At 42.0% G+C, this 17,689-nt stretch overlaps 1 protein-coding gene across 2 annotated transcripts in view; it reads left to right on the forward strand.

Annotated features, from left to right (window-relative positions):
• LOC129864123 (astrotactin-2-like) overlaps positions 1–17,689 on the forward strand; it is a 485,619-nt gene that overhangs the window by 154,124 nt on the left and 313,806 nt on the right. For both annotated transcript variants that reach the window (XM_055936744.1, XM_055936743.1), the window contains exon 4: positions 9,425–9,577. In XM_055936744.1, the coding sequence (XP_055792719.1) occupies positions 9,425–9,577 (153 nt within the window). The remainder of the gene's footprint in view (positions 1–9,424; positions 9,578–17,689) is intronic.

A 17,689-nucleotide genomic window follows, 5' to 3' on the forward strand; every position in this document is an offset into this window, starting at 1 on the left:
AGAAAGGAATCTGTGAAAATCTAACCCTAAACAAATCACATGTGTATGTATTCCTCAGAGATCCTAGAACTTAACCAGACTTCACTATATCATTAGGGGTGTAGTATATCCTATAGGACGCCATATTTGGTCAGAGAGCGATGCCTTCATGGCACGTCGATTACGCGGGCGGTCTTCACTTAAACGACTCTAACTTTGTCAAATAAGCACCAATCTGGGTCAAACAAAGCTAGCTAGATAACCAATGAGCTGGGCTTTAGGGGAATATCCGAACACCCTGTGTATGTTGTAAAATGTAGCTACTAACCTTTTGCGACAGCATGCCTTTTCCTCTTGGACAAAAATTATAAGAATATTCAGAGTAATGAAGTTATGAAAACTGGTTGTTTTGCAAATGTTGAACTTATAATATGGCTACTAATACTGTAAAAGTTAAATCAAAGTCCAAGAATACAGATTTGACGATATTCTTGCTGAATAATGTAATATGAATGCAATTGTCTCCTTCACAATTTGTCCAAATGTAACTGGGTGACTTCACACTAAATGTCATGTAGTTCGCTCATGCTTCAAGTTATCCATCTGAAACTTTGCATATACACTGCATCCCATCTTGTGGACACCAACGGAATTACAACCAGGGTGATGGCTAGAACTAGGACCTTTCTCTTGCATTTTAAAGATGGAGGTAGAAAAAAAACGTTTTTATTTTTTATTTTCTTCTACCAGATCTATTGTGTTATATTCTCCTACATTTAATTCACATTTCCAGAAACTTCAAAGTGTTTCCTTTCAAATGGTACCAAGAATATGCATAACCTTGCTTCAGGGCCAGAGCTACAGGCAGTTAGATTTGGTATGACATTTTAGGCAAACAATTTTAAAAAGGATGATATCCCTAAGATGTTTTAACGCACGCTACAGAGTATTTTAGACGATTCTGTGCTTCCAACTTTGTGGAAGCAGTTTGGGTAATGCCCCCGTGCACAAAGCGAGGTCCATACAGAATTTTGTTTTTGAGATCGATGTGGAATAATTTTTTTATGAGGACATTTTTTTAAATTACTTTTTTGTTGTACTTTTAACCCCTTTTTTCTCCCAAATTTCAAGATATCCAATTGATAGTTACAGTCTTGTCCCATTGCTTTAACTCCCGTACGGACTTGGGAGAGGTGAAGGTCGAGAGCCATGCATCCTCTGAAACACAACCCTGCCAAGCCTCACTGCTTCTTGACACACTGCTTGCTTAACCTGAAAGCCAGCCACACCAATGTGTCGGAGGAAACACCGTACAGCTGGCGACTGAAGTCAGCGTGCATGCGCACAGGCAACCACTAGGAGTCGCTAGAGCACGATGGGACAAGGACATCCTGGCTGGCCAAACCCTCCCCTAACCTGGACGATGCTGGGCCAATTGTGCGCCACGGTCTCCCGGTCACGGCCGGCTGCGACACAGCCTGAGATCGAATCAGTGACGCCTCTAGCACTGTGATGCAGTGAACTTAGACTTCTGCTCCACTCAGGAGGCCCAGTGTGGAAGAACTTGACTGACCTGCACAAAGTCCTGACCTCAACCCCATCGAACACCTTTGGGATGAATTGGAACGCCGACTGCGAGCCAGGCCTAATCGCCCAACATCAGTGCCCGACCTCACTAATGCTCTTATGGCTGAATGAAGCAAGTCCCCGCAGCAATGTGTAAGCCTTCCCTAGTGTAAGCCTTCCCTAGTGTAAGCCTTCCCAGAAGAGTGGAGGCTGTTATAGCAGCAAAGGTGGGACCAACTCCATGTTAATGCCCATGATTTTGGAATGAGATGTTTGACAAGCAGGTGTTCACATACCTTTGGTCATGTAGTGTGTCTCATACCTGCATCTCCAATCCCCCTTAAGCAACCATTTCTGGTGTGAAGGAAATTGACTTCCAGTTTGGTAGTTCAACTTTTGAAATTATAGAATTTTTTCTTGCTGACAACCATTCCTAGCTTTGTGTTTTGTAATTATTAGAAACCTGTTTTGTCTGTTGACTTGATCAATTCAGCGCTTTGCAACACAATTTTAAAAGGACAACATGCATCTTTCCCTTAAGTGATATCAATTAGAGTGTCTTTGGATGGTATCTTCATACAGAGACAAGAGAGACACACAGAGGCTCAGCACACAGGCATGATTTAAAGCCAATCTCAGCAAACATATTGGATTTAGAAGACAATATCAATAGCCAGTCACAGTGTGTGTGTGTGTGTGTGTGTGTGTGTGTGTGTGTGTGTGTGTGTGTGTGTGTGTGTGTGTGTGTGTGTGTGTGTGTGTGTGTGTGTGTGTGTGTGTGTGTGTGTGTGTGTGTGTGTGTGTGTGTGTGTGTGTGTGTGTGTGTGTGTGTGTGTGTGTGTGTGTGTGAGATAGAGAGAAAGGCAGTTACAGAGAGAGGGAGAGAGAGAGAGCATGATAAAGTATATGGAGAGCAGCTGCCGAACACACTAAAGAGACAAACGATTTGTTTGAAGAGGTGCGCCACGGGGCCTCACAGGGCTTATTTGGGATAGCATCTCCGCCTCCCCGATAGAACAAAGTGAGCGCCAAGGGGCCATGCAATATGTATGGGCCCAGTTAACCTCCTTCCCTCACACATTCAGGCAGGCAGCCACTCCTCAGTCATGGCAGGTCAGGGCTTAAGTGGCTGCTGCCCACATGGCCCGCCCAGTCTGTTTGTTTTCTGAGCTTAGGCCCGTGGATTAGCCAGTGCATTTACTGTCTTAGCGTAGCACTCTTGCAAGCTGGCTAGTGCTTCATATGCAGCGTCTCACTGTCATTAGATGAGCCGTCTCATTGAGTCTTCCCAGGCTCATGGAACCCTCCACTGGGGTTTCTACATGCCACACTCATACATTATGTGTTCAAGTGGACGTGAAGGAGCCAAGAGTGAGCTGTTCGCTATATGGCTATATCATTCCTTGTTCAAGATGTGGGCATTAGTAAAAGACATGGTGCATAGTATAGTGTGTGTTTCACCACTGCTAAGTGGATTTTAAAGGGAAGAGGGCATATTCTAGTGTACTGTATGCATGGCCACTGTTTAAGATGTGGAGGTTACATAATGTAAAGCATTGGGTAGTAAAAAGGCATAAATGCATTCTCTGTTTATGTTTGCCCATTGTTAAAGAAGCACAAATACACAAATCTAGTGTTAAGAAGCTGATAGACAGTAGCATTAGTTTTGAGCTTTGTTCTGAAGTGAGATGGGCTGGTCATTGCTCTTTTGTGTTCTAATGGTTTCCCAATAAAAGTTCTTAATCACAAGCAGGGGCGAAAATCTGAGATCAACCTTGGAGGGGACAATTACATTAAATTTTCTCAAGAGCAATTCCTGAGGGGGACACCAAAAGTAGTGCTGTAACACATAGCATACGTTGTTAAATGTATATTGAGGAACCATAATTCCTACAACTGGATAATTGATAGGTACAGTAGTTAACTGAAGGGTTTTCCCAACTTGTTCAAATGTTTAAATCATTATAATTCTACTACTAATAATAGTTATAGCAGTGCTCCTTACCAGTCCAGTATGTATGCAGGTATTCGTACTTACAACCAGCAATATCAAGAAAGGTCAGTAGGTGACAATGGTACTGTACACTGTATGGGTGTAGTTTTCATAAATACAATGAACATGGTGTGATCACATCTAAAAGAATCTCCATTGAGAACCATCACAAAGTTGGTCTCCGTATGGAATTGACCTTTTAATTTGACTTTTTCTGATACATTTATATAGTCATTAAATATGTGCACCTGGCCTGAGTCTACAATATCTTTGCAAGAACAAAAAGCTTAAAATAAGTACAGTTCTAAAAGCAAAATAACTACTTCAATGAAAAACCCAAATAAATCAAACAAAATATCCTTCAGTGTCTCAACTCTTCAAACAGCAGCTATGGACAAGTATGTCACACAAAGTATGCCATTTTAAATAAAATAACATGAAATAAATCATTTGTAAGTGTACTGAAAACTACTAAACAAAAGAACAACTATCAATTACACCATGGGTTCTCAAACAGGGGTCCATGGACTAATTGCAAGGGGTCCGTGAAATAAAAAAGTGTAATGAATGTAGTCAGTACCACAAGGTTTCCAGTAAGTTTACATATAATATAGAGGGGGTGGAGGTCCCTGAGGACCGCTCAAAACCTTGCCTGCCTTGCCTCAAAATATGCAGGGGTTCCAGTACCCCAAAAAGGTTGAGAACCACTGCTATACACACTACTGAACAAAAGAACCGAGCATATGTTTGCGGGTTTCCTCAACAACACATCAGTTGGCACTTTTGCAATGCCCTCGCCTGTTGTCTCCGACACCCTGTATAGCCCAATAAACTCCTTGTGAGGGACAAGGTCATGGTCAACATAACGCAGACAGACATTCTCCTGTTCAGCACCAGAGACATCTTGAGTACCATCAACAATTAATGAAAATTGTACAATCGGAAGAGACCTAATCTCAGCTGCAATGCCTCGAATGACTATTGGCCATGATGTTCAGAATTTCATTCTGTGCTTTTGGGCCTGTGTACATTGTGGTACGCTCTGTTAACCACTTCAGTAAAATGGGATCATCCTCTTCTGCCCTAAGTTTCAAAATCTGGTATAAATTCCCACTGTCATCCGTGTGGCCTATAAAGGCTTGTCCCTGTCTTACTACATGCCGCACCGAACTAACAATTTTCATCAAGCAATGCCTTGCGTCATCCTGCTGTTTACCCCACGCGCTGGACATAACTGGACACTGATTGGATTTAGCTGGTGTGCTGTTACAATTACAAAGTGGCAGTGGGTTTGGCAATTTTGATGTGCTGTGAATTTTTCAATGCCTTTTCTCCAGTTCCTAAATCCTGCACTAATGAAGGCAGCATCAGCTCTTTGTCCAAAAGATGGCTGGCTTGAAAACCCTTGGCTACAGTGAAAACACAACACTCCTTTTATTGATGGATTATAATGTAGCCAGGGGAAATCGCGAAACCATCTCTCTTGAAACGTCAACACTCTGTTGGCAAGAGTTTGCGGTTCTATAAATTGTGGGTGTGGCTGATATGGTTTTGTGCCATCACTGTGGTAACTGGACAATGCTGTGCCACTGTCCCCTATACTGGTGCTGCTGGCAACAAGGGTGACTTGGTCCTGCCGTGGCTGTGACACTGTCCTCTGAAGTCTCTCTCCCTGGCTCTTTCCCTTTCACCACCCTAACTGACTTAGTCTGTCTCCTAGAAAATAAATAAGGTGTTTGCCGTACTCCTAACTACCGGTACCCAAAACTACACAATTAATCACAACAGCAATACCATTGCCGTAAACAAATCTTAGTTTAGTCACCAGTTTAAGTTGAGAGTGGGGGTATCCATGGCATTTTCCAATTATGTCCCTATTTTACAAGTCAAAAAAATTGAGAACCTTTCATAATGTTGCCAAACAAAGACTCAACAAACTTACCTGAGACTCCCTGTCTGCCAATCTGTCCCTGCATATCTGTCCCCAACTCTGCTGTCTGTGTGCCATCTGTTGCCTGCTCTGCCTAATGACATCATTGTGAAACATTTCCATTAGCATTTCACTTCTTTCTTATGAACATTTTATCAACTAGTCTTTGAGATATTAGGATACTAGAGTTCTTACTATGCGTTTTGGTGTACTGACAAATACTCTGATGTCCGTCTTCTTACTTTTTTCTGCCATTTTTCTACCTGGCTGGCTGGCTGGCCTAGCTGCACACACACACATTTACACAACACATGCTGCAACCTTTTGTAATTGAAATAGTTTGTTTCATATTGGCTGGCTTCCAACAATAGCTGAATTTGTAAAGCTAGCGAGCACCAATTCCGTTTCTGTGTGTTTGCTATAATCTTTGCTACCTGGTTAAATAAAGGTGAAATAAAATAAAATAAAAAAAGTTCACTAGCGACAATTTATCTTTTGCAACGAGACCATTATATATATTTAAGACAATGGTAGAAGAGAGTGTAGTTCTGTTTTGTTCAGTTTGGACTTCAGTTTATTGCTAACCTTATCACAGGGACGTCGAAGCACTACAGCTGCATGCTGATCTTGGAATAAACTGACGATAGCAAAGATTCCATCTTTGACGACGCCACATAAATGGAATAGGTACTAGCTAGCTTGATAGTTAATGTTTGCTTTAGTTTGCGCGCTAGCTCTGCAAATTCCCCTAGTGTGTGAACCCTGCCAACATAAAAATAAATAAATAACATTGCTATGGACCTGCTATGGATTGACTGGATTAACCTCACGTCAGTTACGTACATGTCCCTTTCGGACAGTAGATACGAACTCTCTATTACCTTGCCAGCTAAACAACTGGCAGTGGATCAAACCATTGTGCGGCAAAGGGCGGGGGGGGGTCGCAATCTTTTGAAATTTAAATGCGCTATTAAGTGTCTATAATCAGCACAAGTGCTTTCATTGCGTATTATTAATATTATTGAAATTACATAGTTATGTTTACAGTGATATATTGGGGGGGACAAATCATATTTTTCCCAAGATGGGGGGGTCGTGTCCCCCCCGTCCCCCCTGGGATTTCCGCCTATGATCACAAGAGATCTTGTTTAGGAGCTTTAAAATACATGTCGACTTAAATATTTGTAATGAGAAAATGTAATCTATTAAAGTCATTATCACGTTCTGATCATTTGTTAGTATGGCTAACTGGAAAACATAGAGCACGTTTTCAATGAAGATTGTAACGCACATTTAAAATCATTTTTTGGGAATGAAAGGACAATGGTATCCTGGTTACTCTACTCACCTTCATGTTCATATAACTATCACATTTCATGGTGGCTTAATTCATAATCTGTGTAACTTCAAAACCAATATATATTTGTTTTTGAGGAACCAAATTACAATATAAACTGATACAAACTGACTGAACCATACACATGAATGTAACACTGTTTCTATTCTACGACAGGAAACAATGTTAAAATCCGTCATAACTTCCAACTTTAATGCTATCTGACTTTTATTCTACAACTTTTTATTTCAGCACTTTAGTTATTTCTCTCATTGGCATTCCCTGAGTGTTCCCGGCAAATATATGTTGGACAATAATTCATGATGTGAGCAAACCTGAGAGACAGACAGACAGACAGAAAGACAGAGCTGGGGAGGTTGAGAAATGACCGTGTCTGTGGAGTGCGCTATACCGCTGTGAGCTGGGCCACATCTATCTCCGAACCCCCCTCTCTGTCGCTCACTTTAGGCCGCTCCGCTCCTACACACACTGCACTGCGAGTAAATAGCCCGTGTCCAGACGTATCATCGCTCCTCCGAGAGACTCCCAGGTCTACATATCTCACTTTAATTGAACTTTTGATGCATTGCGGGCCATGGGGGAACAGCACTCCGCTTGGTAATGGAGGCTCTAGATAAATGGTCGCTTCCCTCTGTGTTTTTTAGGGATAGTTTTTAGTTTTTTTTGTTGTGCTGAGGAAACAATGGGAAGAATATTCTCTCTCATTTCTTGTCTCAGTGGCGCAAATGGGGCAGAACATGTTTAGATGGGTCATATGAGTCCCCTGAGGGTTGATGATTTTCTGCCGAGTAGAAGGAAATGTGCCTGGGCCGCACTGCACCTCCTCACTACATCTCATAGTGGTTTTCAAAGGGGGCTATGCAAACAATGCCCATTACCTATTGTAAACTGGAGCGCTCTATTTTGGAAGATTAACTGAAAAGAAATGTGCCCATTTTTTCTTCTCATCTGTAGTCCTTTGTGCTTTGAGTCTATTACAGCAACCCGATTCAGCAGTGATACCCACTTTGAAATAGTGCAAAGCTTCTGAGGTATTTTCTTGTTCAGATGTGAATTGCACAACTGCTTATTCATGCCAAACTTGACAACATTCAAAGAAGGTTATTTCGTCAGGGGTTGAAATGTAATTTACGAAAGTTTAACTTCATCCAGTAAGCATAACATAATTCACTTTGTTTCTTATTCTAGGGGCATAGTGGGCATGAATATAAATGTATCATCATCAGCATAACTTCCTGTTTCTTCTCCTCTTTCCTATTAGACATGTGCAGAATGTCATTAACCTTTTTACCTTATAGCCCATGAGCATGGCACAATAATGCACATTCCTCAAGCCTGATGTTTAACCTATGGACTCACTTTTGCAATTATCACCTTCCTCTCTATCAATCAATGGGCTCACAATTATCACCTTCCTCTCTATCAATCAATGGGCTCACAATTATCACCTTCCTCTCTATCAATCAATGGGCTCACAATTATCACCTTCCTCTATCAATCAATGGGCTCACAATTATCACCTTCCTCTCTATCAATCAATGGGCTCACAATTATCACCTTCCTCTCTATCAATCAATGGGTGTAAATGTTGGGATGTATTTATATGTCAATTTACACATGTTCTCTTACTTGCTGTTTTTCAGCAACAGTTTTCAACAACCATCCACCTCTTCACCAACTATATATAATGACCTTAAGGCCTGTCACGGGGGGGGGGGGGGGGGGGGGGGGGGGGGTTTATGCCAGCAGTCCCGCATAGGGCTACCTGCCATCACATCACATGGCGCTGAGGATCTTCCCTCGGAAACAAGGCCATTCTCCAAACTATTTCATAAAACGTCATATTGCATTCTGTCTTTGTTGTTCCTTCAGTTAAGCGTGTATTCGATTGAACTAGGAATGAAGTGTTCAACAGAGTGGCAAGGGGCAGACCATTGAAGGGGATTCCTGTAGAGATGAAAGGTTGCTGAGCTGAGTCAGTCAGAGAGTCAGAGCCCATCTTCTTTTCAACAACCTATGTACTTATAGGAGGCGGAAATGTACTGAAAACAGTGCACCAAATAAGTACCAATGTATCTACTGTGACTAGGCTTTGTAATTTACAGTGTTTGACACATCAATGCATTTTGATATAGACTGAGCTAGCGTGAGTCAGCTGTTCAGTCTAAAATACTCTAAATGATTCAAACTTTGCAAACTTGTTTTGTCAACTACTCTGTTCCAATCAATTGTGGTCTAAAAGTAAAATGACCTTCCTGATAACTGCCCAGATGTATAGCCCTCAAAGTCACAGTCAGTAATAGAAGTAGAGTCAAGGTATTTCATCATATTTATTATATATGCATTCTAAATGCAGCTTTGATGCAAAGCAGTTGTTTTTTAATATACATCTATTAATATATGAATTGCACCTCAAGGGGACTGCTGAACAAAGTATTTTCACATTCCGGCTCTCAGTCAAATGTGTTTGTTTGCTTTAATCTTCCCTGTTTGCATTTACAACATACCAGTGCCTGTTTCTCATGCTTTGTAACCAACCCACTCTAAGTGTGAAACCTTTTAACAGATCTCACATCTCGTTGTTTTATCCCTCCCACAGCCTTTGACCCCAAGCAGGAGACGGTGGATGCATTGATGCGGCGGTTTAAGGAGAGTTTCCGTACTAACACCACCCCGGAGATCGCCCACTTTCAACACAACGTCACACACAACTCTTCTACAGGACGCAACAGAGGCCCAAGCCACACCAGAGGTAAGACTAAGGCTCATTAGTCACTGTTCTGACTTGCCTAGTTAAATAAAGGTTAAATAAATAAATAAATAAAATATTCAGTATGAAAGCCTTTTATCAACGTACAGAGAGCACATTTCTGTCAAGGTTGACACCCACCATGTACACTATGTCACGTTCGTTGTTGGAATGAGACCAAGGTGTAGCGTGGTAGGCGTACATTTTTCCTTTTTATTAAATGACACCGAAAGAACAACAAAATACAAAACGAACGTAAAGCTACATGCAGTGTTGAAAAGCAACTACACACAAACAAGATCCCACAAACTAAAGTGGGAAAAAAGGCTGCCTAAGTATGATCCCCAATCAGAGACAACGATAGACAGCTGCCTCTGATTGGGAACCATACCAGGCCAAACAAAGAAATAGGAAAACTAGATTGCCCACCCAAATCACAACCTCACCTAACCACATAGAGAAATAGAAAGGCTCTCTAAGGTCAGGGCGTGACACAATATCTTTCAAAAATTTGGGGTCACTTAGAAATATCCTTGTTTTTGAAAGAAAAGCAAATTTTTTGTCCATTAAAATAACATCAAATTGATCAGAAATACAGTGTAGACATTGTTAATGTTGTAAATGACTATTGCAGCTGGAAAAGGCAGATTTTTTATGGAATATCTACATAGGTGTACAGAGGCCCACTATCAGCAACCATCACTCCTGTGTTCCAATGGCACGTTGTGATAGCTAATCCAAGTTGATCATTATAAAAGACTAATTGATCATTAGAAACCCTTTTGCAATTATGTTAGCACAGCTGAAAACTGTTTCCTGATTAAAGAAGCAATAAAACTGGCCTTCTTTGGGCTAGTTGAGTATCTGGAGCATCAGCAATTGTGGGTTAAATTACAGGCTCAAAATGGCCAGAAACACAAAGACCTTTCTTCTGAAACTCGTCAGTCTATTCTTGTTCTGATAAATGAAGGCTATTCCATGCGAGAAATTGCCAAGAAAATTAATATCTCGTGCAACGCTGTGTACTACTCCCTTCACAGAACAGCGCAAACTGGCTCTAACCAGAATAGAAAGAGGAGTGAGAGGCCCCGGTGCACAATTGAGCAAGAGGACAAGTACATTAGAGTGTCCAGTTTGAGAAACAGATGTCTCACAAGTCCTCAAGTGGCAGCTTCATTAATAGTACCCACAAAACACCAGTCTCAACGTCAACAGTGAAGAGGTGACTCCGGGATGCTGGCCTTTTAGGCTGAGATCAACTATTTTTATGCTTTAGAACCGGAACCCCCATCAGATGCTAGCCAGCTAACTAGCTACAAGCTAATTGGCAGTTAGCCACTGCTAGCGGTCCTCACCGTTATCTCGGACATCGGCCAGCCTCAACCCGGTCAATTCCTGCCAGTCTGCACAGCGCGATATCAACCCAGAGCATATCGGACTGCTTTTTCTGTACCACATCTCCGATTCCTACCGCAAGCTCTGAACCTTTATACCGGATCATCACAGCTATCTAGCTGCTATCCGGGTGGCAGCTCCTGGCTAACGTCTCTATCCCCAAGCACCAGTTAGCCTGGAGCTAGCCTCGAACTAGGCCCATCTCCCAGCTATCCAAAGAAGTCTACCAGCCAATTCTTGGTCTACAATACCTCTTTTGCCAATTGGCCTGGCCTGGACCCTTTACTAGCGACACGGAGCCCCGCCGATCCATCACGACTGGTCTGCCGACGTAACTGTCTGAGGTGGTATATAATATATATATAATGTACAAGTACATGCTGATGATAATTTGGCTTGTTATTCTAGTACGCTGTATCCCTTTACTTTCTGGAGGCTTGTGTGTGTGATGCAGCGTCTCACTACAATGTCTAGATTGTAGTCACATCCATGACCTCAGTCCTCAGGACCATAAAATCACACCTTGGCCATTGCCGTGCACTCAAATCATATATGACAGTAAAAGACCCATCAATGTCATTGACATTACCCACTACTGGAAGAGACTGGGTGGCCACTGTGGAAATGAGACATTAACCTTGGACAGCTTACCCCATGCCCTTGACTACACACTTCATCACCCCCTCACGCCACCTCCTATATATGCTAAGTAATGTAGCGTATTACACAGAGCCTAGCTGTGAGATACTATATATTTTCTGTTAACCCACAAGTTAGACGGTTTTGTCATTGAAAGATCCTGAGCGAATAGCCCAGGAATTAGCTTTGTCATTGAATGTCGGCTCTGTGATATCAAATCCTTTCAGTTGTCCAACTGTCTAACTTTAAAATCCTAAAGAGTCTCAGTGCAAGTCGCTGGCGGGAGATTTCCTCTCTGTGACTCAGAAAAGAAAAAAAAACTATTTTCGGGACCTACAGTTGAAATGGTTTTTCTCAGCACAAAGAGGGACCCAATCCAGGATAACAAACATGCTAATTGGACTAGCGCTTTTACGTAAGGGAAACTCAATTTGCCGAGAGAGGGAAAGGGAGTTCGACGGCTAGCCTCTGAGATTAGGCCACGCAAGGAAATTAATGCGCAGTCAAATTATACGCAAGATGGAGAAGGCAGGAACTGGGAATGTACGAGACGAGAGGGAGGCTATGAAGGACTTTTCTATTTCATTTGGGCTGGCTTGAAACAGCGTTTTATGCCGTAAATTAGTTCCCAATTCTGCCGTCTCTCCACATTTCCCCGAGCCCCACTGAACATTTGTTTTACATGGATGCCAGTTTTTCAACAGATTAAGTGTGAGTGCAGCTGTGAAGTTCTCTTTATTTCCCCGTTGTTGTTGCTGATGACTTTTGCATTGTAATGAGAGGCCATGGCGGAGACAGGCCCTTTGGCACGGTGGCACAGTGGCACGAGGCCCCATGCTGCGCAGGGGCGTCTCACTGACACCAGGCAGGCAAGGGGGAGAGGACACCATCTGTGTAGTTTATTAAGATTCTTGTTGATGAGTGCAACTAATGATAGGGGCATACATTTCTTAGAATTAGGTTGTGGGGAGAACTGAGGGGGAACGGTTCTAGTTGTGTGATCCATTTGTTCAAGTAGTTATGTTTCCATTCTTGTTTGCGAGTACGCTTGTGTTTGAGAAAGAGAACGACAGTGTAGAGAGCGACAGAGTAGAGAGAGATAGATAGAGACTGCTGTACCCCACTTCAGCACCAAAGACAGTGTCTCTGCTATTGTAGAATAGAGTCTGAAAAGAGAGACACTATTAGAGATTATGAGTGAGTCTAGTCTGAGTGAGAACAAGTTGGTCAAGTTTCTCCAGAGCAGACGGCCTGTTGAAGTGTCCTGTTTGGTTCAGTGAGTCAACAAATAGAGCGCTGTCCTTGGAGCTGAAATGGAGAGAAGAGCTCTCTCCACTCTCCCACTACTCTCTCTCTTCTTCTTTATTCTATTATCTTTCTACATGTCAAACACACACAAATACGCATGCTCGAGCACACACAAGCACACACAAACACACACACACAACTACATCAGCACGCAAAGACACAAATCTCTTCCCTTCAAGTTCAGATGTTCATATTTCATTGTCTGTTGTCTCTATTTCACCATGCAGTTTTTGAGGGCTCCAAGATTGGGCTAGTTAACATTCTGCCCAAGCCACCATTCAAAGACACACTTTGAAGTCTTTTCACAATTAAGTTTAGTCTCAAATTGAGTTTCTGGTTTCTGTATTCTGTTCCCACTATATGTGCATACACCTTTGTGCACTGCGTTTCCCACTGTAATAATGTTTGATGTGCTACTTAGGAGCTATGGAACTGTTTTGATGTGTCAGAACTCATATTTGGCCCACTATGACAGCCTAACCTCGTTTCTATTATCCCACTTATCTGATATGAATTGATGCTTTGAAGTTACAGATGAAGGTTTTCAGTGTGTATCTACTCAGTAGATTCCCTAAATGTAGAAACAAGATGTGGAGACAGAAAAAATGGTGTTGGCTGAATTAACAAAGCCTGTTACTTACCCTGGTGTGTGTGTGTGTGTGTGTTTGTGTGTGTGTGTGTGTGTGTGTGTGTGTGTGTGTGTGTGTGTGTGTGTGTGTGTGTGTGTGTGTGTGTGTGTGTGTGTGTGTGTGTGTGTGTGTGTGTGTGTGTGTGTGTGTGTGTGTGTGTGTGTGTGTGTGTGTGTGTGTGTGTGTGTGTGTGTGATTCAGGGAGTGTTGATGGCTGGTGAATGCATTCTGTGCTTTGCTGCACTTTCAGCACCCTTCAATCTTCCCTCTAGACAATACACCATGATTGCAGCTCTGACCCTAAGCCTTAGGTTATCTATAACAGGCCTGATGATCTACAGCCAGACAACAATGTGTGTGTGTGTGTGTGTGTATGCTTGTGTGCATGCATGTGTGCATCAGTGGCACTCAGTGCCGTTTATGATGAGGAAGGACAATATTTATTTTATGAGCATGGTTTTATTTCTATTACAGCATGTTGGATGACTGTCATTCATATTCCATTAACCCAGTTCAATTTAACATCGAAAGGTTTAGGATACTACATGATACTCAAACTTTCCCTATACCCATCATGAGGTTGCTACAACCTAGCCTATGAATGAAAGTACAGTACAGTACCAGTGAATAGTTTGGACACACCTACTCATTCAAGGGTTTATCTTTATTTTTACTAATAGTGAAGACATCAAAATTATGAAACAACACAAAAAAGTGTAATTTTAGATTTTAGATTATTCAAAGTAGCCACCCTTTGCCTTGATGATAGCTTTGCACACTCTTGGCATTCACTCAACCAGCTTCATGAGGTAGTCACCTGGAATGAATTTAAATTAACATGGGTGCCTTGTTAAAAGTTAATTTGTGGAATTGATTTACTTCGCAATGCCTTTGAGCCAATCAGTTGTGTTGTGACAAGGTAGGGTGGTACACAGAAGAAAGCCCTATTTGGTGAAAGACCAAGTCCATATTATGGCAAGAACAGCTCAAATAAGCAAAGAGAAACGACAGTCCATCATTACTTTAAGACATGAAGGTCAGTCAATCCGGAACATTTCAAGAACTTTGAAAGTTTCCTCAAATGCAGTCGCAAAAACTATCAAGCGCTATGATGAAACTGGCTCTCATGAGGACCGCCACAGGAAAGGAAGTCCAAGAGTTACCTCTGCTGCAGAGGATAACTTCATTGGCGTTAACTGCACCTGTCAGGGGTGTGTACGGGAGGTGAAGTCAGGTGCAGGAGAGCAGAGTGTAATAAACAGGCACACTTTAATTCCGGTCCAAAAATGACAGCACAGAACAATAACGTGCCAAAAACACGGAACATAGCAAAAGTATAGCGCCTGACAAAATCCACATAACAATAAACAATTACACACAAAGACATGGTGGGGAACAGAGGACTAAATACATGCAGTAATTATGGAATGAAAACCAGGTGTGTAATGGAACAAGACAAAACAAATGGATATATCAGAAATGGAGTGGCGATGGCGAGAAAGCCGGTGACGTCGATCGCCGAACGCCGCTCGAACAAGGAGAGGAGCCGACTTCGGTGGAAGTCGTGACAGCACCTCAGATGGCAGCCCAAATAAATGGTTCACAGAGTTCAAGTAACAGACACATCTCAACCGCAACTGTTTGGAGGTAGACTGTGTGAATCAGGCCTTCACGGTCTAATTGCTGCAAAGAAACCACTACGAAAGGAAACCAATAAGATGAAGAGACTTGTTTGGGCCAAGAAACACGAGTAACTGACCGGTGGAAATCTGTTTGCAATTTTTGGTTCCAGCCGCTGTGTCTTTGAAGATGCAGAGTAGGTGAACGGATGATCTCTGCATGTGTGGTTCCCACCGTGAAGCATGGAGAAGGAGGTGTGATGGTGTGGGGGTGCTTTGCTGGTGACACTGTCTGTGATTTATTTAGAATTCAAGGCACATTTAACCAGCATGGCTACCACAGCATTCTGCAGCGATACGCCATCCCGTCTGGTTTGCTCTTAGTGGGACTATCATTTGTTTTTCAAGTGGACAATGACCCAACACACCTCCAGGCTGTGTAAGAGCTATTTGACCAAGAAGGAGAGTGATGGAGAGCTGCATCAGTTGACCTGGCCTCCACAATCACCCGACCTCTACCCAATTGAGATGGTTTAGGATGAGTTGGACCGCAGAGTGAAGGAAATGCAGCCAACAAGTGCTCAGCATATGTGGAAACTCCTTCAAGACTGTTGGAAAAGCATTCCAGGTGAAGCTGATTGAGAGAAGTTCAAGAGTGTGCTTAGCTGTCAAGGCAAAGGGTGGCAACTTTAAAGAATCTCAAGTATAAAATATATTTTGATTTGTTTAAAACTTTTTTGGTTACTACATGATTTCATATGTATTATTTCATATTTTTTTATGTGTTCACTATTATTCTACAATGTAGAAAATAGTACAAATAAAGAAAATCCCATGAATGAGTATGTGTCCAAACTTTTGACTGGTACTGTAGGTGCACACAGGTCGAGTGAAAAATTTGAGATGACAGACAGTGACACATGGACAGACAGTGACACATTCAATACCGCCTTGCACACTCTTGGCTGCATGTAGCTTATCTAGGGGGTAATCATTAGTCCAACAGTTACAAACGAGAGTTTCTATTGGACAAATTCAGTTTTTTTTATCCCCGGTTCGTTTGCTTACGTTTTAGAAACGTTTTTCAACAGACCACCACCCCAAATGCATCCCAGAATACAACCCTGATCATGCGCAAACACAGTTCACTTTCATAGCAGCCATGTTGTGTTCCTTCTCGCATCTATACACTCTCCTCCTTTCACCTTTTCCCCTTGTTTGTGGACTTCAATGAACAACTCATCAGCTGTATGTGACCAGGCAACAAAAACAATTCTAAGCCAAACCATGTCATAACTGCTACACACAGCCTATATCAGTGTCCCCATTTAGCTAAAGTAACGTCCTAGTCAACATAGCTAATAGAACTACTGTGTTAGTAAACCCACTACAATCATGCAGTAACGTTACAATGTATAGACAGTAAGCATTTACTCCGGCGGGCCCCGGTGGCAATAAATTAATACATCCTAAAATCCTAAAGCTTACCTTGAATTGAAAGAGTTCCAGTGTTGTGTGGGATAGTCATAGCCAGTTAGCTAACATAGCATCCTTCTGTTTAAGCCGGGTGTTTGAGTAACTAAACTAGCCAGCTGCATTTACTAGCTAAGTAAGAGAAACTGAAAGTGAAAAAAAGGACAATCTCTCTCTCTTGCTTCTCCTTAATTTTTGAAGAAATTAATTTGTTGAGAACTGTTCAACTATTGTCTTTCTCTCTCTTTGAATCAACTACTCACCACATGTTATACACTGCAGTGCTAGCTAGCTGTAGCTTATGCTTTCAGTACTATATTCAGTCTCTGATCCTTTGATTTGGTAAACAACATGTCAGTTCATGCTGGAAGTTCATGCTGCAAGAACTGACATGTTGTTTACCTCTGGAAGTTGTCATAATTACTGTGTAAGTCTAAGGAAGGGGGTGAGAACCAAGAGCCTCCTCGGTTTTGTATTGAAGTCAATGTACCAAGAGTAGGATGAAAGCTATCTGTCCTCTGGCTACACCATGGTGCTACCCTACAGAGTGCTGTTGAAGCGACTATAGACTTTCATTGCAAAACAGTGTGTTTTAGTTAATTATTTGGCGACAAGTGAATATATTTAGTATAGTTTAACATACAAAGTGTAACTTTTTCAATGTTTTACCATTTGAATTTTTATGAAATTCACTGAGGAATTTCTAGGGGGTAATCATTAGTCCAACAGTTACAAACGAGAGTTTCTATTGGACAAATTCAGTTTTTTTTATCCCCGGTTCGTTTGCTTACGTTTTAGAAATGGTCTTAGAAATGGTCCTCCCCTTCCTCATCTCAGAAGCCTCCACTGGTGTGCATACTCCTATCCAGGCTATTACATCAATGGACTCGTGCTTAACTGAAAGTCGAGCAACGTGTTTCTAACCATCAATGTAATTACTGCACAGTCTGACACTGACTGTTTCTCCAGACCAGAGGAACATGATTGCTACTCATCATATGTCATGTATCTCATATGTCAGCCTGACTGCGTAGCCCTACAACAGTTATTAA

The sequence above is a fragment of the Salvelinus fontinalis genome, chromosome 10 (assembly GCF_029448725.1).
Source record: "Salvelinus fontinalis isolate EN_2023a chromosome 10, ASM2944872v1, whole genome shotgun sequence".
Taxonomy (NCBI): Eukaryota; Metazoa; Chordata; class Actinopteri; order Salmoniformes; family Salmonidae; genus Salvelinus; species Salvelinus fontinalis.